At 35.8% G+C, this 27,629-nt stretch overlaps 1 protein-coding gene across 10 annotated transcripts in view; it reads right to left on the bottom strand.

Annotated features, from left to right (window-relative positions):
- The window catches only part of CDIN1 (CDAN1 interacting nuclease 1), a 209,106-nt gene that overhangs the window by 98,828 nt on the left and 82,649 nt on the right, over positions 1-27,629 (bottom strand). For all 10 annotated transcript variants that reach the window (XM_036998442.2, XM_073211595.1, XM_036998440.2 and 7 more), the window contains 3 exons: positions 17,306-17,385; positions 16,913-16,962; positions 12,462-12,529 (listed from right to left, as the gene is read on the bottom strand). In XM_036998442.2, coding sequence (XP_036854337.1) covers positions 12,462-12,529; positions 16,913-16,962; positions 17,306-17,385 — 198 coding nt within the window. The remainder of the gene's footprint in view (positions 1-12,461; positions 12,530-16,912; positions 16,963-17,305; positions 17,386-27,629) is intronic.

The raw sequence follows: 27,629 nt of genomic DNA, 5'->3' as shown, positions 1-27,629 counted from the left end.
CTGTTCAGTGCACCAAAATTACTAACACAGTATCTACAATTTAAATTTCATGACTTACTAAATGTTAAAATTAAAAAACTAAAACCCCCAAATCTGGACATACAATATCAGGTGATATCTTACTATGGAGAACTTCAAAGTACAACTACGTGCTTTCTCTCTCTCCTTCCTCTTTTCCACCCTCCCTCCCTCTCAGTATGGAGTTAATCCAATAGTAATTGTACCCAAAGGATAGATTTTAGAAGCCTGTGTCTTCACCAGGGATATTATGTTTGGTTTTCTTAACAGTAAAGAGGTTACTCCACACATCTGAAATACTGGGTTATATATTGTGACTCTTTTCCCTTATTTACTTAACTCTCACTGCCTTACCTCACTGTTTCAACCTTCACATTGTTTCTTTCATCCTGTATTTCCTAAGAAAGGAGGAGGGAACAACTTAGCAAAGGTCAGAGGAAATGAAAGTGTAAGAGTAGGAAGTAGCACTGTTGAACAGGTGGTCGTGCTCACCTGGCCTAGGCCCTAGGAGAAGTATCTGTCACCGATCATACCATTGGGAGATTTTAAGGTCAGCCCCATACATCTGCCTGATTTCGTGGCCTTTCATTATGTCCCTTTTCTGGCTCCTAGAACTTGAAAGATTCCTTACCCTTTAGATCATTATACAGACCATTGTGTATGGATTAAAATTCAGTTGACCATTTGGTTGGTCAGGGTTGCAATCTAGAACCTATAGGTTATGGCTCAGTCATCAGCTCACACTACTTCCCTTCTGCCTCATTCTTTGTTCACTCTCATCTTACAGCGTGTGGGCCTGAAGCTTCACTCTGAGGACAGGAAATGTTTTATTTTCATTTTAAGCCTTATCCACTGTCCCATTCTCACTATAAACATATGCTTTGTACCTATTTAATGCTCAACAGGGTATCTGAATAAAATACAAGGGCATTTTTAAGAATAACCATACCTTCTCTACTACAAAGCCACAATAATCAAGACAGTTTGGTACTGGCACAAGAACAGAGCCACAGACCAGTGGAACAGAATAGAGACCCCAGATATTAACCCAAAGATATATGGTCAATTAATATTCAATAAAGGAGCCATGGACATACAATAAGGAAATGACAGCCTCTTCAACAGCTGGTGTTGGCAAAACTGGACAGCTACATGTAAGAGAATGAAACTGGATCACTGTCTAACCCCATACACAAAAGTAAATTCGAAATGGATCAAAGACTTGAATGTAAGTCATGAAACCATAAAACTCTTAGAAAAAAACATAGGTAAAAATCTCTCAGACATAAACATGAGTGACTTCTTCATGAACATATCTCCCCAGGCAAGGGAAACAAAGACAAAAATGAACAAGTGGGACTATATCAAGCTGAAAAGCTTCTGTACAGCAAAGGACACCATCAATAGGACAAAAAGGTACCCTACAATATGGGAAAATATATTCATAAATGACAGATCCAATAAAGGGTTGACATCCAAAATATATAAAGAACTCACACCTCAACAAACAAAAAGGAAATAATCCAATTAAAAAATGGGCAGAGGAGCTGAACAGACAGTTCTCCAAAGAAGAAATTCAGATGGCCAACAGACACATGAAAAGGTGCTCCACATCACTTGTCATCAGAGAAATGCAAATTAAAACCACAATGAGATATCACCTCACACCAGTAAGGATGGCTATCATCCAAAAGACAAACAACAACAAATGTTGGCGAGGTTGTGGAGAAAGGGGAACCCTCCTACACTGCTGGTAGGAATGTAAATTAGTTCAACCATTGTGGAAAGCAGTATGGAGGTTCCTCAAAATGCTCAAAATAGACTTACCATTTGACCCAGAAATTCCACTTCTAGGAATTTACCCTAAGAATGCAGCAGCCCAGTTTGAAAAAGACAGGTGCACCCCTATGTTTATCACAGCACTATTTATAAGAGCCAAGAAATGGAAGCAACCTAAATGTCCATCAGTAGATGAATGGATAAAGAAGATGTGGTACATATACACAATGGAATATTATCCAGCCATAAGAATAAAACAAATCCTACCATTTGCAACAACATAGATAGAGCAAGAGGGTATTATGCTCAGTGAAATAAGCCAGGCAGAGAAAGACAAGTACCAAATGATTTCGCTCATATGAACAATGAAAAACTGAAGGAACAAAACAGCAGGAGAATCACAGAACCCAAGTATGGACTAAGGGTTACCAAAGGGAAAGGGACTGGGCAGAAGGGGTGGGAAGGGAGAGATAAGGGCAGAGAAAAAGAAAGGGGGCCTTCCTATTAGCATGTATAATGTGGAGGGGGCATAGTGAGGGATGTACAACACAAAGAAGACAAGTAGTGAGTCTACAGCATCTTACTACGCTGATGGACAGTGACTGTAATGGGGTTTGTTGGGGGGGAGACTTGGTGAAGGGGGGAGTCTAGTAACCATAATGTTCTTCATGTAATTGTAGATTAATGATAATAAAATGAATTAAAAAAGTGAACAATTAAAAGAAAAAAAAGAATAACCATGCCTTCTACCTACCTACCTAGATTGACTTAATTTTCTTTCCTGTTTTAACTCTTTGTGAATCAACAATGCATACAAATAAAAACCATGGTCCCAAGTTCAAGGTTTTATTTGATAACTCACTGCTGTCTTTCATCCTTGCTGTCTTCTCTGAGGTTCATCTTGATGAACAAAGATTGCAGCCCTTTCCTTAATTCTCATGGGAAGTTTTCCTACCTTTTTCTTTGATATTTAGTATTTTAAATAACATTGGATTTACCCATTCCTTAAAGCTGGGCAGAATTCCTCACAAAAAGCAGTCCAGGCCTGGTGCTACCATGGTGGGCAATTCTGTGGTTACCTTATTTATTTATTTCATTGCTACTGACCTGTTTAGATTTTTCTCTCCTCTATAGTCAGTTTTGCAATTTATATTTTCCTTGAGAATCATACATTTCATCTACATCCTTATATAGCTCTTTGCACAAACTAGAGACAAGTGGTTACTTATGATCCTTTGACTTCCCAAGTGGAAAACTCAATTTAAATAACCTAGTGTTTTTTTTTCAAGAAAAAAAAAATCATGAGAATTAAGAAAAAAGTAAGAATAATATCAGTCAACAGAAAAAAAGAGTAATGGCAATGTTTTAGAATAACATTTTTAGTATAACTTCCCAAAATGGTTGGGGATCAATATAAGCCCAGTCTCCAAATCCTGTATGCCTATCTTATTTAGCAAATATGAAGGCTCTTCTCATTTAAGATGTGTATTAAAAATACCAATATATTTCATAACTATTATGCTTGTTAATGTCATTGTTCCAGTGTTCACTATTAAAATTAATATAAGAATAATCTCACTTATAAGCAGACTTGTTAGCCTCCAGATCCAAGAAATGTAGGATTTTTAGATGTGTGCCTCATGGAACACAGTATTTCTGAGCTTATAAAGTCTCAGATATTACTAGTCCAACATTCCAATTGATACATGATAAAAGCAGTCAGAGAAGTAACTCACAAAGACTTAGACCTCTCAAAGAGTTAAAGATAGAGCCCAGAGCTCACATCAGTCAAGTTCTGATTTGTCCCAGTAGACCAATACCACTCTTAATTATGACAAATATTTAAATTAATCATGTGTAACATTTATAATGTGGGGGAAAAATTCAAATTTTCCTCCTGGAAGATCTTAAAGCATAGAAGAGGTGATAGCCATCTGTCTGATATGATTTAGGTGATATCTGCCTGCCTAGGAGAGAAAATAGATAGTATTTTTTTATGGAAGTATAGTTGATATACAGTATTATATTGGTTTCAAGTATACAACACAGTGATTTGACAGTTCTCTACATTATTAAATGCTCATCTTAACTAAAGTAGTTATTATCTGTCAACATAGAAAGATGTTAAAGAACTATTGACTATATTCTGTATGCTATGTTTTCATCCCCTTGACTAATTTATATTATGATAGAGATTTTGTGCCTCTTTATCTCCTTCACCTACTTGACCCACCCAACCCACCTGTCACTTCTCAGTACCTATGAGTTTATTGCTATTTTGTTTTGTTTTGTTTTTAGATTCTACCTGTAAGCAAAATCATATGGTATTTGTCTTTCTCTGCCTGGCTTATTTCACTGAGCAGAATGCCCTCTAGGTCCATCCATGTTGTCACAAATGACAGGATTTATTTCTTTTTTATGGCCAAGTAATATTCCACTGTGTATATGTACCAAAACTTTATTCATCCACTGATGGACACTTTGGTTGCTTCTATACTTTAGCTGTTGTAAATAATGCTGCAATAAACATAGGAGTGCATGTATCGTTTCAAATCAAAGATTTTGTTTTCTTCAGGTAAACTTTTAGAAGTACAATTACTAGGTCATATGGTATTTCTACTTTAGTTTTTTGAGGAACATTCATACTGTTTTCTATGGTGGCTACACCAATTTACACTCCACCAACAGTACAGGAGGGTTCCCTTTTCTCTACATCCTCACCAACACATTATTTTTTGTCTTTGGGATAGTGGCCATTCTGGCTGATGTGAGGTGACATCTCATTGTGGTTTTGATTTACCTTTCCCTGATGATTAGTGAGGTGTAGCATCTTTTCATGTGCCTGCTGGACATCTGTATGTCCTATTTTGGAAAAATGTCTATTCAGGTCCTCTGCACATTTTTTAATTGGATTTTTGTTGTTATGGTGTTGAGTCATGAGTTCCTTATATATTTTGGATATTAGCCCCTTATAGGATATATCATCTGCAAATATATTCTCCCTACTGTGGGCTCATATGTGGAGTATAAGAACTCCACATATAAAATGCTAGATTAAAATACATTGTAGGATCAAAAGAATCTTTTTAATACCTATTATATTTCTACTAAATTTGGGAAGGGCAAAAGATATACATTAATACAAATGAAAGTCGAGAATATCTTTTATACTCCAGTATTTTGTTTTTGTTTTTGTTTTTCCCCAAAACACTCTCACAGAGCTCTGACCTTTGTATAGCACATTTCTATGTTTTCTGTTTTCTAAGAGTAAGTTTCACAGCCTTTTCTATCCAATTCCCAATAAGTCAGTAAAGTTTAGTAATAGATGTTACTATGATATGCAAACCATGTGCAAAGGTACACAGATCAGATATGCATTTAATGGGGAGACCTATAGCACACAAATGAAATCTTTAGAGAACCCAAAATTTCATTACAGCCATTACAGCCTTTTCATTTTGTTGATGGTTTCCTTTGCTGCACATAAGTTTTCTAGTTTGATGTAGACCCATTTGTTTATTTTTTGTGTCCCTTGTCTGGAGAGACATAGAAAAAAATTACATATGTTTATGTTCAAGAGATTTTTACCTATGTTTTCTTCTGAGAGTTTTATGGCTCCATGTCTTACATTTAGGTGTTTAATTCACTTCAAGTTCACTTTCATGTATGTTGCTAGACAGTGATTCAGTTTGATTCTCTGGCATGTAGCTGTCCACTTTTCCGAGATAATCTCTTGACTTCTAGCATTTCAATGTTCCTCTGTCCAACTGAACCAAAAAAATCAATGAAACTGCATTCACAGATAAAACTTGTTAAATTTTTAAAAACAACCCAGGTCTTCATTTATTTTTAAATTGTCAGGCCTGCCTTTAGAGGGCATTTTAAAAAAGGAATGATACATATGTAAAGAACACAGTAAAAGTTTAATTTCTCTGGCCTTTTAATTTCCCTCTCCTCTAAATGCCCCAAAATATCCAAAGCAATTAAGTACTAATTACACAATTTCTTTTTTAAAAATAAAGAGTTGATTTTGAGTCAGAGGACAAAACACATCTGAAAGTTGTTAATGTATACTTATGAATCATAGGAGGACATGAGGGGTGACAAGAGAAGGTTTGGAGTTTTCTTTTGTTTTATTAAAAGGCTTCAAATTCAAGAAATACAGTTATTCACAGGGAAATTATGCAAGATTCCAGTTCACAACATCTGAAAATGAAAAGTAACATTCTGATATGACCTTTTTCCTACGAATTTGTCAAAAGGTTTCTAAAATGCTAGATTAAAATACATTGTAGGATAAAAAGAATCTTTTTAATACCTATTATATTTCTACTAAATTTGGGAAGGGCAAAAGATATACATTAATACAAATGAAAGTCGAGAATATCTTTTATACTCCAGTATTTTGTTTTTGTTTTTGTTTTTCCCCAAAACACTCTCACAGAGCTCTGACCTTTGTATAGCACATTTCTATGTTTTCTGTTTTCTAATAGTAAGTTTCACAGCCTTTTCTATCCAATTCCCAATAAGTCAGCAAAGTTTAGTAATAGATGTTACTATGATATGCAAACCATGTGCAAAGGTACACAGATCAGATATGCATTTAATGGGGAGACCTATAGCACACAAATGAAATCTTTAGAGAACCCAAAATTTCATTACAGCCATTAGTTTCAACCTCTTCTCCCAAAGCCTCTTATCAAAGCCACTAATAAGGAATACAACTGACTGCTCTGACCTTGTCCTTTGCTTATGTCTTTAGGGGACAATAATAGTAAAAATTGAAGTGCCCTAAAGATAGGAAACAAATGGGAGGTCACAAAGCCAGGACGGTGTAAAGTGAGGCTGGGTAAGCTGGCCCCTGCCGAATGGTGGTTGTGGAGACTGGATATGAGCACTGACAAGGGTAAAGCTCTTCTGTATTTTATACTACACCACTCTAAATTCCGTTTAATGCTACAAAAGAAGGGACAGATCATAGTAGAGTAAAAAGAATAGAGGGCAAGTAGTAAGGAGCGTACTAGCTGGGGTCTGGGGCCCATTTCCTTAACACAAAACAAGGGGAGTGGATAGTCACTAGAGCCTTTGAAACTCCAAAATCCGGAGGAACATCTGAACGTTAGCTTTTGTCTGCTCTGGTTCTTAGCTGCAGGCACTGCAGGGCCAGGTCCATCTGTCTCAGAACCAGTCTCGGTGGAGGAAGCATATTAACAGTTATGAGACAGAAAAAGATCTACATACATGCACCCTCCACCCCCACAAACACACACACACATATACAGATACCATTGCACAACCAGTCCAACCGCAGCAGTAACAGATTTGACCCCTAATGCCTTTTGGTTGTGGAGAGTAGACCTCTGACCCATAGATAATTTTCTGTGGGGTGAGCTATTTGATTTTTTTTCATCCTCTACCTGTCCCGTTTGGCATTGCCACCCAGATCTCACAACGTGATTCCAATGGATGGTTAGTAACATGACCTCCAAGCACTGGCCACAGAGGTGGACACCTGACCCAGACTAGCTGATAGGAGTCCTTTCTGAGATCCATTCTTGGGCAGAAGAGAATCACCAATTTTTCTCTGGGATTATGAATTCTAAGAAGTTAACAAACTAGCAACTGCCAGGGATCCTTTCTGTTGCCTGAGAAAGAACACAAGAGGAAGAAAAGAGGACATATTGATGACAATTGTTTTGTCTGTGGGATTTTAGACAGGTCATTAGCAAATGCTTCTCCTTTGGATTTCCCAGACATCTCCCTGCACCAGTTAAGTTCTCCTTTTGTGTGTGTGCAATCTAGTTTGATTAGACTTCTATCACTTAAACCAAAACAGTTGCAATATGTCATCAGCGGCCAGGAAAGCAGATGATCAGCAGACATGAATTATCTAACTGGAGCAATGGTGAGGGAAGAGCCGTGGGCCTGGAGCAGAAAGACTACCACCGTAAGTGGACAGAGTAACCTGTCCTCAGTGTTCCTGAGAGCATGTCACCCAGCAGCACACATGTGTCTGTGGTTTTTTTCTCTTGGTCCCACAGAGAAGCAAGTCTAAGCATATCTAATAAAGGGAGTAAGTACACGCCTGCACAATAACAATTTCCTCAGGAAGGGAATTCCTTCCTATTTTCCTATATCCTATCCTACATATCATGTTCCTGTTATTCTAAAAGCTGAATCTTATTTTTAACCTTCAGACAAACAGGAATTTAAATAGTTGACACCTTATGAAATGCCCAACCATCTCAGTTCCCTTTAGTCTATAATCATATGTTTTATTTCTAGTATCTTATTCTCTACTGCTCACGTCTGCATGTAAACACAATCTTAGTATTCTGTATCTCTTCTGTTCCCGCTGCCTATTCTTCACCTGAAGTCATAATTCCCTGTTTGTCACATCATAATCACTTCCCCAGCACAGCACTGTTGCTCCAGGTGGGGAATAAAGCAGCAGGAGTAGATAAACTCTTAGAAACAAAGATCCTAATTTCTTCCAGCAATGGACATCCTTCACTAAGCCTATTTGGCTTTACACATTACCCCCTTCTAGAGCCCCACAGGGTACATAAATGCTAGAAAGGCAGCATGTAAAATATGCTGGTCTGTCATAAGGCAAGACCAAACATGGGGGGGTGAGGTGGGAATCAAGCAAATGGTTCTCAGGTGTCACTCAAAATAATTGTGTTTCTTCTAACAGGGCAACATTCACTGGCAAGAATAAAATATCTCTAGAGCCACCCTTATTAAGCCAAACTTAACAAGAATTTGCAGCAAACAGTGGCTGTGGAAGCCACTAATGAAAGTCCCTCAGACCTGGAGATACGCCAACCCATGAAGGATGAATGGTTTATCTTCAGTCTTTGGTATAAGCTCTTTCAAGTTTTCCCTAACAGGGCAAACAGTCTTGTCACCTCCTCACTGTCACTATATTCCTTTCCTCTTGTGCCTTTTATCCAAAGCTCTTCCCTACCCCTCACCTCCCAAAAAAGACAGAGAGAATATAACAAAACATAGTCTCTTTAATCACTTGAGATACACAAATTAAAACATCTCCATCAGTAGATAAAATAAATTTTCTATTTGGTTGATATTAGAAAGAGAAGAAACCCTTCAGAGAAGGGATGAGGATGGTCACAATGCTTCCTGTCATTTTAAAGTTTAAGAGGTGTTCTATGTGCACTCAAGCCCAGGAAAAGGCAGCAGGTTCTCCACACCTTCTGAGACTTTAAATGATGATCAATAAATGTTAATTCTAAATTAACTCTCCTTGGAAAGAACTGACTTGTACTTAAGCTTATCTGAAACTTTCCAGGAAGGCTCCATGTTTGATTCAACTTAATATTTTTATATCCTTAATGGTGCCTGCCCATAGCAAGAACTTAAAAGATAGCTGTCTGCTGAGCCAACAGAAAAGTGGTTAGCTTCAAGGTAAAAAAGCCTAATGAGCTCAACCAGCCATCCTGAAGCACAGGGTGGCATGAAGGTGTCAGGGAGCACAGATGAATAAGCAAAATTCTATCACCACTTCAGGAAGCGGATCATGAGGTAGTAGAATTTTCTTCCTATTAAAGGGTAGCTATTGATTTTTAGTGTAATCGGACCCTTTCTTTCAAAAGTTTAATGAAAGTAACATGACAACAGCCTTGAGTGTATTTTTTCATTATAAAGATGATTAGGTAAATAAATACCTACTGAGCTGCTCTAGAGACAGAACTGCATGCTTATCGGGGCAGACATGGTGATAGTGTGCATGGCTGGGAGCACCCGGAGGTAATGGGGTGTGTATCATCATCTTCATACTAAAACTAGTACAGTTTCCTGGCATGTAGAGAACACACTCAACCAAAGTTAGGTGAGAAGAATGAATAATGAATAAAAGAATAACAAGAAGTCCAAAAAACTCCTAGAAATTATCTGTATTCATTTGTTTATAGCTTGTCTCCCTACTAGACCATAACTCCACTAAAGCAGGGACTTCATCTGGCTTATGACTAGTGACTAAAATAGTACCTGACTCAGTAACTTATTTTTGGAATAAGTGAATAAGTATATGAATAATAGATATTTTCAGTTGGAGAGACCAAAGTCATTTATTCAACTTGGACTTCTCTGAATACAATATAACTATTTGTAGAAGTACAAAATGGATAAATTTACAAGATAAGATAAATCTCCTTATGAATACACCTGCGTTTTCAATGATAAGGATTCTTCCTCTTTCAGATGTGCCTGGTTAATGTGCTATAGCAGCTGCTCAGTATATGGTTATGAATCAAGGAAGCTGAAGAAATTATTAGGGTCAAGATAAAGGTGATTTATTTTTATTTTTCTCTTATACTGGTAAAAGAGGTCAGATAAAATATGATTTTATAAAATGACATACAGAGCGCAATGGGTGAAAAATTTAGAACCAGATAAAAAATTCAGGGAAGTCATGCTTCTTAAAAAGGGTTAATAGGTAAATAAGAATTCTTGTCTTTTGAAAGCAGTCCAGATTAGAAACCAACAGAGAGACAGATGGAGACAGAGAGGTTGATTTTACTTTTGCTTATAAAAGAATCAAAGTAAAAAAAACGTTTGCAATGTCTCTATAACAAAATTCAAGGTGTACACACATAAACAAGAAAGCACAGGATTGAATGAATGGTCTATTTATATACCAATGTATTTCCATAGTTGGCTTTAAAATGATGATCTATCTAAATTTACCTGGCACAGAACTTTAGATCTAATTAACCCCCATGAAGGGATATTTACAATGTAAAAGAACAATCCCATAACAATATTTCATACTAGACTTTGAATTTTCATGTGTTAGCTGTAAAGAAACATGTATTAATTTAGTACTACATTGAAACACAATGTGTAGAATAAGTTAACTTCTTTGCACACTGATGAGGAAATGCTTCAAAACAGGACTGAAGTTATACGGAGTCAGCTAACTTTCCTGTAACTCATTCAGTTTTAAAGATCAGTTAAGTATCATCTTTGGGTATACTTCAATAAAATAATTACTTCTTGACCCTATAGCACAGAGGAATAGGTGGGACCCATCAATTTTCAGAACTTATATGAAGGTGGTAATGACTCCCTAGCTACGTTTCTGCATTGCCTTTGTTGGCTGTGGGCAATTCAAACTCAGTTCCGGGGAGCAAGAGTCAAGAACCTGGGACTAAGGTTACACCACCAATAAGCCCTCATCTCCTTTTCCCTGCTGAGTCTTCCAGCTCTCTGGAGGGAAGCAGAGAAAAGAGAGGCTGTAAAGAAATGGCACTGAGGGCCTGACTACCCATAAACAGATGGTGCCAAGAAAGTAACATCAAGCAGTCCTGAAAATATGATTACTTACTCAGTAACTTAAAACAATAAAACATATTTGGCTATGCCACTAGCTGAATGATCAATGTCATCAGATACATCACAATATTATTCAGAACTCCGTAGTTCGAAAACACATCTCATGGTGTAGTGTGGGTCATCTATTCCAACTGATTCTGAGCCATTATACATTTTATTTTGATTAGACTTCTAAAGGCAATTTCTATTTAATTTACCCTCTTTCTATAGCCTTAACACTTCAACTGTTCTTTTTACATGAGGAGGCTTGCTCCTTTTTCCATATTGGAATTTAATTCCATAATTTGAGGCCATTTTTGTAACTTAACAACTTTAACCCTAGGCTACAGAATATTTATGATATCTCTCATCTTTAAATTATCAACAATCTTATAACACATTCAACTTCATTCTCCAGTTCATTATCAAAAAATATTTCTTGCAGGACTGTATTCAACATGCCTCTCCAACTTGACATAAGACCATACACTTGACTTCCCTTGGCCAATTCTTTTTTCACTTTGGAACAAAAGTTATATAATCCAATATTCTTTGATTTTTTTGACCTAATAAAACACACTATGCAGACTCTCAGACATGCACATAAAACAGATGTGTACAAACCACAACTTGTGTAGAGAGAGCCTTTACATACTGCCACATTTAAAATGGAGAGGAAGAATTAATTCACTGAAGAGTGCCTTGTGGGGCTTCCATGATCAGTTATCACATGTGTGCTGTTTGAGGATTAATTACTAACACTTAAGAGATGTTGGAAGAAATTAACAATCTGTATCAAGACTCCACACTGGCACACAAACACAGGTACATGTGAGATTTTTAAAAATCATACTAAATCTACTATGACAATCAATATTTGGCATAAAAATAATAAAAGCTTAATATTTGGCGTTGAAGTACCATCCAGTTCCACACATGAGACAAGTATATCTCACAAAAGTTTTTCTAAACATTCTTTTTAACATACAAAGCATTTTATAGACAATATTACTTTTGTTTCTTTCTCTCATAAGGCCTACATATCTCACAACACCAGAAGTAATAGTGCCACAGATATTAAAGCATTTTTTCAGCGACTTATTCTATAAAATATTAATTGCAAGCCTGTGCATGTGCTGTATGTATTGGAGATTAGGTAACTGAGTCCCTGCTCAGTTCTAAATAAAAGATAACATGCAGCTCTGGTCACCATTCACTCTTCACTCTTCCTTTAGTACATAATAACTGCAAGGGGAAGATTTTTAAAAATACATATTTAAGCACTCACGGGGATATTACAAGCTAGAAGGGATGTAAGCAATACTTACCTAGGAAGGACAGGTTTTTCTCTAGAAGCAAGTCTCTCAGCAGGACTTCATGCTCATGACCAATAGCACTGGGAAGTTTTAGTTAAGGAGGGTAACACATGTAAAACTATTCCATCAGAAAACATGGTATTTATAAATACCAGGTCTATTTATATTTGAGATGAAATAGAAAATAGAGGTAATTACATCAACTATTTCCACCTTCAGTCCACATCTCTGAGGAATGAAATGTCTATACACAACCCTTCATTTAAATGACTTAATGGAATTTTTCTGTAAATGTTTATAGGTATTTTGGCAAATAAAATTTTTGCAAAAGGATGTGTATTTTATCTTTTTTTGAAGAGGGTGAGTCACTTAAAAAATGCTTTCCCCTATGTTAAAAATCCCTCAACTCAATTCAGCACACATTTATTAAGCATTTACTAAGTGTAGCAAAAAAAACCACAAAAAACCAACCAGCCTTTTCCCTAAGTTTCAAGTCTTGCAGAGGCCCACACATCCTCTGTGGGTTCACACTGCTCCCAGAGCCAGCATTTACAGCTCCTGCTTCACTTCCACTCTACTGGTGATGATCCTCTGCATCTTGAGAAGCCAAACTGACTGTTGGGAAGTATATTTACTGGAGGAAAGACATTTTAGTAAAGCACCAAGTGCAGGTATACACATAAAATGCTTATAAATACATACACACAGGCATATATCAATTCTGAGTACTCAGTATGAATTAGGCACTGTGTTAAGTGCTGTATGTATATTATTTCATCCTCACAATTATTATCATTCCTATTTTATAGAAGAGGAAACCAAGGCTTAGAAAGGAATCTACAAAAGCTCATGATTAATGGGTGGCAAAGCAGAGAATCAGAGTAAGATCTCTGAAAAGCCTATGTTTATGACCTCCATAGAGCTTCTTAAAAAAGTATTAAAATGAATTATGTAAAAATAACTGATAGTGCCTAGTATTTCTTATTACCATACACTAAGCCTTTGTGCTGAACACTTTAGGGTATCACCTTATTTAATCTTCACAACAAGTACATGAATGGGTACAGTTATGGAAAGCAAGGTTCAGGAAGGGTGAAGAATTTGCTGATGGTTCTATGGCTGATAACTAATGAAATCAGCAATGGTATTTGGAATTCTGGTCTATTTTCCAAAAGGATGAGATGGTACAAAGTGTGAAAAGGAGTCTTATCCTATTCTCTCTGATACTTTGACTCTGTCAAAAGCATTTGGTAATAATTACCTAATTCTCCATTTCACTGATAATGTCAATCTGGTCATATTACTCCTTGGCTTACCAGAGACCCTTTAATTCTGATCATGCATTGCGAAAGTCCAATTTAAATCCATTAAAGCTTATGTATTATTTGTTTAAAAAAATATTAGAGAATTATCTTTCCCTTTATCAACAGAAATAGATGAATATCATTTAAATCTTAGATTCAAGAGATGCAGCCACTCAAACCCACTGTTAAAATGAGCCCTAAGTCATCATCACTGCTGGTTTCCTTCTGTTGTTCTCCCTTCCCTGTGCTGCGCTTATTTAATTTCTAATTGGAAACAAAACGAAAAAAAATTTTAAATCACAGAATTCTGCACATTTGCAGAGTCCATTGAAGACATCTGGTGAATAACTCACAATGGCCTCTCATTACCAGGGACATCCCACAACTTAGAACTAAATTATTTACTTCTTTTCCACATAAATGTGCTCTCATTTTTATTGTTGTAAATTATTTACATCTAAAATGTTGAATCATGAAACTGAGGTTACTGATGGTACAGAAATGAAACCCACAGCATTTTAAGCTTCCTGCCTCATTATCCTTCCTTGCTTGTCTGTTTAGGTCTTTGTCTAATAGCCGTGTTCTGAAGTCACACGTCGAAAAGTTGAGGTGGCTGGTTTCTCACACCTTTTGTGTCAGTGAATGTGAGCTGAGGCAGGAAAGGTGTGGATGGGCATGGCTACATAGGAAAAAAATACAGTAGAGACCAAGAGGAAAAGAAAGCACAATGGCAATTTACGTACTTTTTGCTATAATGCTTTTTGTGGTGTCCTTTAGTAAATGACCAATTTACTTTGTTCTACTTATACAAATGTCTACATGTACAATATTCATAACGGAGTAAAAAGGTTTTACACCTATTCTATTTACTAAATGTGTGCTTTCTCTCTTATAAAGTGATGTAATTTACCAAGAGTATGCAATGTAAACATTACCAAATTATCAGAACAAATTACAAATAGCATTTTCACTCACACGGAAAACCAATAATTTTTATTCAGTGTGAAATAAAATAATTCTCATTCATCAGTTTAGGAAAATCTATGCAAGTGTGTTTACATTATATGAAATTGTTACTACTTCAATGCAAAGATAAAATCAGTTCTCTGTAGACTTCCCAGCCTGTGTTATTCTGCGTGGTAAAAGCAATCACTAATTTGAAATTTTGGAAAGATATACTTCTTGATCATGCTTTGCTTGATATAAACATATATAAAATACAAGGTCTAGAAAATAAAGCTTATAAAAAACAGTAATTTTACTGGCAATAGGCATAATGGAACTACAAAATGATAATCTAGTTGGTGAATGCAATCTATAGATATACATCATTATTTTTATCAATTGAAATCATGTACTACATTAAATTCTACTGGCAATAACACAGCCAAAACAGCAAAGTGAATGATGGCAAAAATGTAAGGAAAATATTCCAAACAGAATTTATAATGCTCCATAAGCAGAAAACACTTAGACTTTGTCTATAATAATACCTATTATTGATGTATAGCAGTGACCATAGGGCAAAACTTGTAAATAACCTTACAAGCCATTTTCTTCGCCAGCAATACAGCAATCTAGTTTCCCGTAAGCATCTCAACTATTACTGAAAAATAGCCTCCTGGCATTTACAAAGCAGTTGACTTCATACTTTAGTCCATGCATATATAATTAGATAGTTATATTTAAAATCAATATGCAATCCTTCAAAAGACATTATGCTTTTAAAACCTTAACTTTAAATTGATTTTTAACTATTTTATGTGCCTTAAAATTAACATGCAATTCCACCCCAGATACTCTGAGATGGTGTTAGTTGTTATATAAATGTGCTAAACTTTATCATTGTAGCAATATGAGGCTGGCACTTCTACAATTTCTAACACTATCATTAATTTTATACTGAACATAGAAGTATGTTTCACTTTGGTCTAATAAAAAGACAAGCTTATGACAATTAAGTGATTTTTATTTTTAAACCAGATATGGGGAAACAGACTTGAGGAATAAATATATGAAGGCTGTAACTTAGATACTGAATATTCTTATAAGAGAGCTCTGATAAAAAATTATTTTTAAAAGGTTAACTTTATCAAAAAGAAAATGAGTGAATTTCTTCACAAAAACTTTACTGACCCTAAGCCTTTATGAAACAAAGTGAGATATAGATAAATACATGTGCACACGCAGACATACTCATACAAACACACACACCTGACTAGCAAGGAATTTTTTAAAAAGTCTCCTGACTAGTAATCACCTAGTCACAAGTGGTTACAGTGCCACCAACACTAACAAAACCAATACGAGGAAGGGCATGTAGTAATACTAATATTATTAAGAAATGTGAGACTCATGGATGCAGATGGATATAATTTTCATTAAAAAATAGTATTTACTCTTTAAATAACATTTTTAGCCAAGCATTGTCAAAATTCTTAGTGTTGCCAAGCTACTACTAAACATATTGCTTAATAATGTCCTACTTCCTACTATCCACTCAAATCCTGTTTTAAAAAGTAAACATTAAATCTTAAGCAATCTCAATGTCTTTAATGAAGAATGACTGGGCATCTGTTTTCATAGCCTTAAATTCAGCCCAGAGGGAAAACTTAGCTTGACTTCTCTAAAAATGTTTATGAGGGATCCAAATGGCAGCTCAGATTGTAATCAGCATTTAAGCAATAAGAATCTACTGCCCTTTAAAATGTGATGGTCTCTGGCAGTATTTTAATCACATCATCCTTTAACTCCAGGCTCGAAATTTATTCTAGTAAACTCAACTAAATTTGGCTCATTCTAAACAGAAATTTGTTACACTTCTTAAAATGTTCATTGGGATGCTTAGATACTTTCCAAGACAGCATGTCACCTGCCTAACGACTCTGTACCTTTAACCTCATTGGAAACCAAGCAATTTGAAATAAGCATGTGAACATGCAACTGCTGAACTGATATCTTCCCACAGCCTATCGGATTTTTCTTAAGCTATAGAAAAGGATGGTCTGCAGTGACCCTCCAGGTGACTGAATGCAAAACAGAAGAGTATGAAATGTGTTCTGTGAAGCAGAACTTTATGTCAGATTAAAGCTAGACACATCTCCTCCACTGAGTCTAAGCTCGTCAATTGTGCACCTAAAATTTTATGGGAAAGGATACTGTTTGATGCAGTCCACCAGTGGTCCATAACAGCAGTCGTTCACAATGCACTGCAGACAAACAAGAGAAGAGGTCTGGGGTGGGCAACTACAAAAACTAACAGTTAACAGTATCCTAATAGGTGTAATTACTTTTCTAAACAAATTTTTTAAAATTATCAAAGACTGTTCAGATTTAATCACAGAAAACAAAAATTGCATGCTTTTTATTCACTATAAAAGCAAGCTATTAAAAAGGGAAATGCTCTTCTCGCAAATATTGCATTGCCATTTACGGTGCACCCTGACCTCAGTGATAGTTTATGATGACAGTAATTAAATGAGGTTTAAAATCCTTTACTCTGCTAGGCAGATAACAGCATTGCCACTGAAAATAGACAGCTGTGATTAATACCTGATAGACCTGATTTGCTAGAACTCCATCTGGAATCTGAGAAGGGTCCCGTAGCATACTATTTATAACAGACTTGGAGGCTGCCGAAGAAAAGAGATGAACTGTTAACAATAATCATACTTGTAGTGTAACATGAGGGTGTCATATACCTATATATACACAAACCATGACAATGAAAACATTACACATTCTAATAATTTTTTCCTTGGAAAGCTTTTATTTAAACCACTTTGCCAAGTTTATAAGTCACAGAGCCAGATCTACAGATGACCTAGTTTTCCAAGGTAAATTAACAAGTACAGACCTTTAACAGTTAGCTATGGGAAGGCCCACGTGAGGATAAAACAAACACACAGAAACAATCAGAAAATACTTTCTTACTTTTTGCAGGTAAGTATTTTATAACCAGTATATGTACATGGAGAGCTTAGTGAAGGCAGATGAGATTCAAAGATTTCAAGGATGTCAATAAAAGTAACTATCAGCCAAGAAAGTATCTCTGAATTCTAAACCTTTCTAAAAGAATTCTCATCAACTGCCATAAAATGTTATGTCCATTTCACAGATGAAGAACATTAGGTAAAAACCGACTGACACTTGAGGGAATCTTAAGTAAGAAAAATATATATATATACCCGTTATTTATATATAATTTTTATCCCAAAATATATCTCATCACATCCAACAGTAAATTAAACTGACCTCCCCCCAGGGAGTTGCTATAGAAGAGTCTAGGGGAGACATCTGATGAAGGTTACAGTATCAGATCAGGTCACCCTCATAGGAGATCGAGGCAGGAGATCCTGGTTTTGCTGTTTCCAGTGGGCACTTGGAAGTCACAGTGGCTAGAATTCCTCTTCCTCTGCATGGGAGGAAGCAAGCCTCTAGATGCAGCTAAGTCAGGTGTCGATTCTTTCAAGTCTCCATTGGAATTATTCTCAAATATTCTGCAAAATGGCTTAGGGTCTGTCCACACAAACTAAAATGCACATTGGATGATCATCTAGTTAACAGAATGAACACAGACCACAGACCTACATCATTCATGTTCTGTGATGATTTTTGGCCCGTTCTTTAGATTATTAGGTTCTTTATCAAGTTCAGTACCATAAGAATACCGACAGATATGATAAATATTAGTAAATACTGAGGAAAGAAATAAGGAAATTACATCCTTTTCACTTAAGCATAGTAGTGAGTCCACAAAGAAATAAATGATGTACCATTATTTTAATTGTTTCCAATTCTGTGTAACTGCATACTTATAGCAACATTTACGTACTTAGCCACTGGTACAGAGGTGTCTGCACCACAAATGGACAGGCCATATTTGGAATCCCCAAAAGAGCATCATCACCTCAGGAATCCCACCTAGCCTTATCTCTACAACTAGCTCTGCGACCCAGGAAGTTATGGAGCCTCTCAAATTCATTGTCTTAGTCTGTAGAAAGGGATAATATTATCTGAGCTGACAGCCTTAAAGTGTTTTGTGTAAGCCTTTAGAGAAAATAGCTACCACAGCTATTTTGTTATTTATTTTGTTAAAGTGTAAGTAATAGTAAGAACCAAATTAGACTTTGACATTTGCCTCATACAAGCTTAAACTGGACTCAATTATTTCTCAAAGGAATTACAGTGGATGAGAAGTACACACATGGGGAATCTGAAACACCGAGTAAAACAATAGATTATTTTAAATATGTTATTAGAGAGATAGTGATGCACCTGATAAACTCACCAGTTTTCCCACTTAATTCTGAGATCTGCCCAGTTGTAGGGGCCCAAAGCAGTTGCTCTTGCACTTGGTAACCTCCTCTGAGGGTACTCTTGTGGGTCTGTGACTCAGTCACCAGACAAGAATAGCAGATACATTTTTTGGGGTACCCATGATCAGTGCCTCAAGGAAAGAACAGCACCTTCTTCTCCACATGCACTTGGACTACTAAGATGTTACACTGCTAATTCTCATACCGATGCAAGGAAATCTCCAAATGGCCAATGTGACCAAAGTGTTATCGCTGAGGAAAATCACTGACCTTATAACAACCTATATGCAAACTCTCATTGCTAAGATCATAAAACAAAGGATCTTTTTAGAAAAGAAGAGGGACAATACAATAGGACATAAGAAAATTAGGTCATTTATTTTATGAGAAGGGAAATATTAAAGAAAAAAGAAACTAATGACATAATTTTCCTCACAATTTAAATTTTAGAATAGTGTGCTTATCAGAATTAAGAATCATAGCCAGTAAACTTTTTTTTAAAAGTTTGAATGTATTGAATAGAGCACCATTCAAATCAAAGGAAGCTTGTGAGAGGAAGTCAGTCATTTTAAATTGAATGGTAAAAACTATATATTGAGTCCAAATTTGCATTAAACTCAACAAAATGTCTTTTCTTGCAACCTGCCATTTTTTAGAACAGGAGAGGAAGTGCTAACAAATAGGAAGTTAAGGCCTAAGCTGCAAACCCAGGGTGTATCTGCCCTCCATTTGCATATCTTGAGACTCGGGCTTCACAAAAGTATTGCCTGTCTCAGATTAAGCCAGAGTGCAAACTGACTTCTACACATGTACTCTGAAGTTTAGGAACTGTCAAAAGTATGTACAGTATCAACCAGATAAAGAGAGGCAGTTGGGCCTACCTAGTGATGGCTGGGAATAGGAGACCTCAAGGAAGCCTGTGCCTTTCATGCAAGTTGTACCTTGGCCTACTCTCTCTCTCTTTCAATTTGCACCCATCTTTTTGGACTGTAAGTGGACAAGAGTCTTATTCTCACTAACTTTCGCTAGGAGCATTCATTCTGTTGAAAACAGTTTACCCCTGCCATGACTTCATCTGCTGATATTTAAACTTTCTACCAAGCATGCATAAAGCAGGAATGCGTGAGTCACCTGGAGCTAGATGCACAAGAACTGGACAGGGAAGAGCAGGTCCTCCTGTTAAAGCATGTCACAGAAGGCGGGCAAGAGGCAATGCCTGGGCTAAGGCATGATGCCTAAGTAAAGATTATAATCTTTTTCACAGTAAATTATTTCAAGCACAAAGAAGTAAGGAGCCTAAAATAATAAACATCCATGCATCAAACACTCTGCCTTACCTTCTGAATCTGCAATTAAATTTACTTTAGTCTAGTAGTCTGATATTAATTTGTGTAAACATTTTCCTTTATCAGTCTCACTAGATATTGGTTTATTAGTATTTTTAAGAAACCAAATTTTGATTTTGTTGAGTCTTTCTACTGATCCATTTCTTCCAATTTCATTTAATTTATCCTCTTATCATTATTATTCCCTGCTTTCTAATTTGAGTTTGCTACATAGTATTCTTTTACTAACTTACTATTTTTATTAAATAAACTTTCAATTTTTAATTTGAATACATACTTGTAAGGCAATGATTTTTCCTCTAAATTCTGTTTTATCTATATGTCACAAGTTTTGCTGTCATTTATTTATATATATTTTTTAGTTTCCATTATGAATTAATCAATTTCAAATTTCTAAGTTGATTAAGTTGTGGTCAAAGTATGTCATGCTTATATTAATTTGGGGTATTTGATTTCCCCTGTATGTTTATGTGATCAAGTTTTATAAATGTTTTATGTCTTTAAAAATACTAAATTCCTATTTTTGAGGTACAAGGTTCAGGCATGTCTACTAGGCTGAAATTTTAATTGTATTATTCAAATTTATATTCTTATTAGTTTTTTCCAAACTAGGTATGAAATAATCATCTACTACTGTGAATTTGTCAGTTTCTCCTTTTAATTCTGCCAATATTTGCTTTATAAATTTAGAGGCATTATTGTTGGATGCATGCACTTGTTAACATATAGTTCTTAGATATTATGTTTTTGGTATCAAGTCACAACCTTCTCTATCTCTTTTTTGTCTTAGTGTTGCCTAGTGGTAATAATGCTTTTGGATAGTATCTGCCTGATATAGCTGGTGTCACTAAGTCTTGGTGTGAGTCTCATAAATAGCATTTAGATAGGTTTTCAAAAAAATCAAATTTTAAAATTTCTGTTTAAAAAGTGACTTTATAATGACTCTATGGCATCTTACTACACTAAGGGACAGTGACTTCAGTGGGGCATGGGGGGGGGACTTGATAATATGGGTAAATGTAGTAACCACAATGTTTTTCATGTGAAACCTTCACAAGAGTGTATATCAATGATAACTTAATGAATAAATTTAAAAAATAAAATAAAATAAAAATGACTTTAATCCATTTTTAACTGACACATTTGGGCTTATTTCTACCTTCATATTTTCCATGTTCTGTTAACCATTCTCTTTCTTCTTCCCTTTCCCCTTTACTACCTTCCAGTTGATCAAGTTTTCTTTATTTCCCCTTACTCTTTTTATTTATCTGGAAATAATACGGTTTATATCTACTTCTTCAGTAGTGCTCTCAAATGTGCTATCACACTGAGCAATACCTAATCTAATCACACCTCCTTTGTAATTCTGAGCATAAGGAATTCCGACTGCACTTACTTCAATTCAGAAGCATCCCTTCCCCATCAGCCTTCACGTTACTGTGTCTATTATTTTTGTCCACCCACCTCATTTGTAAATATGATTTCCCACTCAGCCTCTGTGATGGTTGGTTTTATGTGTCAACCTGATGACACAGAGTGCCTAGATATTTGGTCAAACATTACTATGGATGTGTCTATGAGAGTGCTTCTGGGTGAAATTCACTTTTGAAATGGCAGACTGAGTAAAGCAAATGGTCATCCGTCTGTTAAAAGCCTGACTAGAACAAAAGACTGAGTAGAGGAGAATCTTTCTGACTGATTGCATTTGAGCTGCGATGTCAGTATTTTCTTGCCTTTGGACTCAGACTACAATATTGGCTCCTCCCGGGTCTTAAGCCAATAAGCCTTAGTACTAGAACTACACCACACTGGCTCTCCTGGGACTCCAGCTTGCCAACTATAGATTTTGGGACTTACCAGCCTCCATAATCATGTGAGACAATTCCTTATAATCAATATCTGTCTCTCTCTCTCTCCAGACACACACACACACACACACACAAGACTATTGGTTTTGTTCTCTTAAGTACCCTAACTAATACACTGTCTTTCCATTTTTAAAAGAATTCAATGATTAGATTTATCAAAGTGCGCCAATTTCCTCTTTCAGTATTGCTTCCTGAATTCCACTCTCTGCTTCTGGATTCAATATCCTTGTTCCTGAAGCGTTTCATTTATTAGTTCTTTTAGCTAGGATTACTGAGTAGTAAAATCTCTCAGTCCTGCCTTTCCTGAAAATATCTTTACTTTGTTCTTACTGTTGAATGATAATATAGCTGGGTATAAAATTATAGGCTAAGAGTCATTTTACTTCAACCCTTTGATGACTGTACTGTCTCATGACATCTGCAGTGACTGATAAGAACTCTACTATCAGTCTAACAGTAATCCCTGCATAAGTAATTTGTCTTTTTTCTCTGATTGCATTTAGATTTTCATTTGATATTCAATAGTTTCATCACTGCATGCTGTGGATGGTTCTTTTTATTGAGCCTGCTTGGAATCAGCCATGATTCATAAACCTAAGAATATATGTATGCCTTTGACCAGTTTGAAAATTTTTAAGCCATTATAGCTTTGGCCTCCATTCTCTCCTTCTGAAGCTCATATTTAGACATTATTAAAAGGTCTTATCCTGTCCTCTATGTGTCCTACTCCTGTGAAGTGTCTATATTTCCCCTCTCATCATCTCTGTTATACTAATGGTGCCTTACTTAGCTCCATCCTAGAATTCACTAATTTTTGTTCTAATTGAATTCCTGTCATTTTTTTCTAATCTAACACTTCACTCATCTAATGAGCTTTTAACTTCAATGACAATTATTTCACTTCTAAACTGTTTTTCCAAATCTATCTGATCTTATTTTACACTATTTTCTATCTTTTTATTTATCCAGTTAGTCTTTCTTTTAACTTAATCAGTCAATATTTATTATTTTATAAACCTTACCTTATAAAATGAATATAGTGTCATTTTCTCATCTCCAGTCCATGGTATGCTATTTCTCTATCTACCCACCTCTATGGTGGGAGATGTAATTTAAGTCTCATTTATAACCATATAAAAGAAGGATATTTTCCCCAAGCTAAAGGCATTTCAAGCATCAGCAATCAAGCAAGTGGAGACTTTCCATGTCACTGATCACACCCATTTTTATAACTCTTCGTTTCTTTAGTGTAAACTCAGATAAATGGCCAGCTACTGCTGAAAGGAACCAAGGCAATTAAGGAGGTAAGCCATATGCAATCCTAAGGTCCCTGGAAGTCTTTCCCACTGCAAAGAGAGCCTTTTGACTGGGTTACACCTCAACTAAAACAAATACGAGACCATATATAGTGGGAGCATCTAATTCAAGATCACAAACAGGTTTAAGCATGACAGATGAATGAGCACAGGGCTGATTGTGTGTCGTGGATGGCAGCAGTCAGGAGAGAAGAAAAGATGAAATGAGGGATGGATGATTCAGGGATAAAGACAAGATGGGTCATTTGGAAGAACAATTCATGTGCAGACAGAATGGTGGCGTTAGAACTTAGTTCCCCCTCCACTAGAGAAAAGCAATTCCTACAGCTGAATAGCTAGATGGGGAAGACAGCTGTTCCCAAAGTACACGAGGAGTTTTGCCTCTTCATATGGCTGCTCCCGAGGCTGAGCTCCAGAACAGCAAAGCTGAAAACACCAGCTGGAATTCAATCTTTTCTCCAAATGCTGGTTTAAGGCCTTTGGACATGAAGGTCATGAAGGTCTCAAGTTACATCTCCACAGGGATTGGCCTGCTAGTGTCTTTTCTGGACAAGTTAGATATTGCCAGTGATCCACAGGAATCTATGCAACTCTTGCAGTAGGAACTATTCCTGAAGAATTCCAGGCAGCCCACTAGCTCTCCACTACACTGGTGTGATCTCTAAAGCAGTCTGATTCTATTTGATAATCTGAATAAGAAATATCTTTTAACATTAGGGAATCCTATAGGGACAAATTAAGTTCTGCTATATAACTAGCACATAATCATGTAAGCTCTAACTATAGTCATCAAATAAAAAAGTATTATGTAAGAACAAGAGGAAGAAGTCTCCAAAGCATGAATATTCACACTGATCAGTCTTGTCTCAGTCAACTTGCAGCTCTACAGCCACTATGCACCATCAACTCCCATCCAACAAACATACATTTTACATGTATTTATTAAGCCTCTAGTTAATGTCAGGAATATACTTAATTCTACCCACCCATCCACCCCTAACTCAAACCTCAAAATCTGGGATGTTCTTTCTCATCTTTCCCTTGGCCAGACTTCAAAATGCAGTTAAATTCTCACTTCCTCCAGTAATGTTTTCTCATTATTTTTCCAATTCACTTGCTCTCACCTCCCTCATATTGTAGAGTGGCCTGAACTCATATTGTCTACCAAACATTTAACTCTTGATTAAACATCACTTTATAATCTGTTGACAGCAGAAGGGTCAGGATGCTGATTTCAAACTATGACACGTTACAAGAAACTGTAGAAAAAGAATGTTTAGAACAGTATGGAAAAAAGATGTCATAATTCCTCTTATCTTTATGCATCTGGGGCTTTTATATGAAGGATAAGGCTCATCCTGTGGCTGTAGCAGGAAGATAAGAAATAATTCTTAAAAGTTTGTTACTGGTTCTAAAGCTGTAAGGTTTTAGATTTCAAGCTCTACTTTATATGGCCCAATATTTGATCTACATAAATCTTCCTTAACCATTTTTTTTAATATTGTTATGGCTCACATAAGGAGACATTTTAGATAATTTTTCTTAATTGTCCCTCCACGAAAATTTAATGCCACAGGTATACTGTGTATCTGCTTATGCAATACCACCTCTGGGATGAATGCCTGGAATACTTGGCAATCTGCTTAAAAGCAGAAGTATTTCTCTGTTATCACCTCAAAGCTGCTCTGCACAAAATAGCTACTCAATAAATTGCTGAATGATTAATGAACTTAAAATTCAAGCCCTGCCTATATTCCCTACTGTTACAGCAGTTTTTAGGCAGTCAAATGTATTTGACTTAATTTGAGCTTTTCTCATTATGGATAAGTAGGCTTTTTAAAAAAAAATCATTTTCAGAAAATTTAGACTAAGAGGATACAGGCCACAATAGGAATGCCAAATAATTTTTTCTTTAACAGTTGTATATTATTTTCATAAATAATTAATAATTATAATACATTGATAATATGTTATAATTAATTGTCATTATTCTAATTAAATAGTTAATACATTGTTTTATGAATAATTTCTAATTATGGCAAGAAATTCTAATTTATCATTTAAGGTACAATTATAAATTTCCTTTCTAAAATGCAGTTGACTCTTGAATAACAGAGGTTAGGACCACCAACCCCTGCATAGTAAAAAATGCACATGTAACTTTTAACTCACCCAAAACTTAACTACTAATAGTCTACTGTTGATCAGAAGCCTTACTGATAACCTAAATAGTTGATTAACACATATTTTGTAAGTTATATGTATTATATACTATAGTCTTAAAATGAAGTAAGCTAGAGAAATTTTTTTTACACTGTTACAAATCTACAAAAACTTTTCAATGTATTTATTGAAAATAATCCACCTGTAAGTAGATCCATTTGTGTTGTTCAAGAGTCAACTGGATAATTAAACAAATATATTTAAAATTTTTTCAAGTAAATATAGTGTATTTATTACTAGTATATGTGGATATGGCAAAAACTGTAAAATGTACCCAAATTTCTAAAATTTCAGAAACACTAGTTTAATATTCATACAAAGTCAGCTGAGTGTGCAGGAAGATGGGGTTAGTCTCCCCTGTAACAAGTTTCCACTTCTAAAAAGGAACAGCAGCTAATGTTAACTGAGTGTATACCACGTGCCAGGCACCATTCTAAATTCTTCACATGTAACTCACTGAGTTCTCAGAATGTACATACAAGGTGGCTATCCCCATCCTAGAAATGAAGAAACTAAGATATGATGAATTTAAGTAATTTGCCTACAGTCCTACTCACTGTTAGCGGGGTGTGTGCATGTGCATCATATGAACTTAGCCAGTTGGGATCATAATTATCAGGTTTTTCTCTGCCAGCACTATTCCCACGATATTCAAAGTGATCTGAAATGTTCTACATTAGGGCATCATACTTGTAAGGATTGAATTTGAGTTTTCTATTGGTATTCTCTCCTCCTTCCTAGATCTCTTTCTAATTCAAATATTACGAATTAAAGTTTCAAGACATTTAGGGCTCCATGCAGAGCAAATACAGGGCTACATAATGAAGTCTGAACTCTTTTGTCTAAGCTTACTGGGGCCCAGCATGTCAGATGACATTGAGAGCTGAGTCACAGGTAAAGAGAAGACTGTTTCAAGCTCAAGGGAGAAACTTATTCGCAGTGAAGACCTACCAAAATTTGCGTAGGTAGCTAGAAAACCTGGCAAGATCATGTCTCTTATATTCTACAAAAAGAAATAAATATGACTGCTCCTAAAGGTGGTACCACAGTGGATGCTGGTATGACTATGTTTATATTATTCATTGAGACAGGGTTGTCTCTGCTTTGCAAGTTGATGACTTCAAGAAACCTCTCTAACAATTCCCTCTGGTAGCCTGCTCATTTATATCTCCTGTTTCCATTTGCTGGCAAAGACCCATATCACATCATGGTGTCTGCCTCAGTGCATAATTAGAGAGCAGTTAATTTTAAGTCATTAAAAACGTTGCTCAGGATTGGAAGGATTCATGGAAAGGGAGAGAGTACATGGACATGAATGTATGCACTTTTTTGGCAGGCCCTCTAATTTAATGGTTAAAGAACAAAGGAAACTTTAGATTTCTTAAATTTTAGAAGAGGGCAGATGAAGAAGCAGGGATGAAATTTCAAGGTATGTTAAACAAGATGAAAATTCACATGCTTTCAGTACATTGAAAGAAACATTTCCTGGGAACTAAGCCCATGTGACTAATTACAGCCAGGGACAGCACTTCTATTCAGAAATAACTTTCATCTAATTCTCCTGAGAAAAATCCCAACAACTTTGAAGGAAAACATAGCTATTCAATTTCTTCCCATTATCCAACATATAGATCCAGCTTTCTTAAAATTTATTAATTAAAAAAAAGTCAAAATTCTATGTATCAAATAACCTAAGCAATGAATGCAAAACACAACAGGTCAGTCTCATTTTAAGGGAAGACTACTTTAAGGATGTTTTTATGGTATTACCCAGTTAGAACATTTTTGCAGAGGTCTCAAAATTC

Source organism: Manis javanica, chromosome 8, assembly GCF_040802235.1.
Source record: "Manis javanica isolate MJ-LG chromosome 8, MJ_LKY, whole genome shotgun sequence".
Taxonomy (NCBI): Eukaryota; Metazoa; Chordata; class Mammalia; order Pholidota; family Manidae; genus Manis; species Manis javanica.
This window is presented reverse-complemented; position numbering and strand designations above follow the sequence as displayed.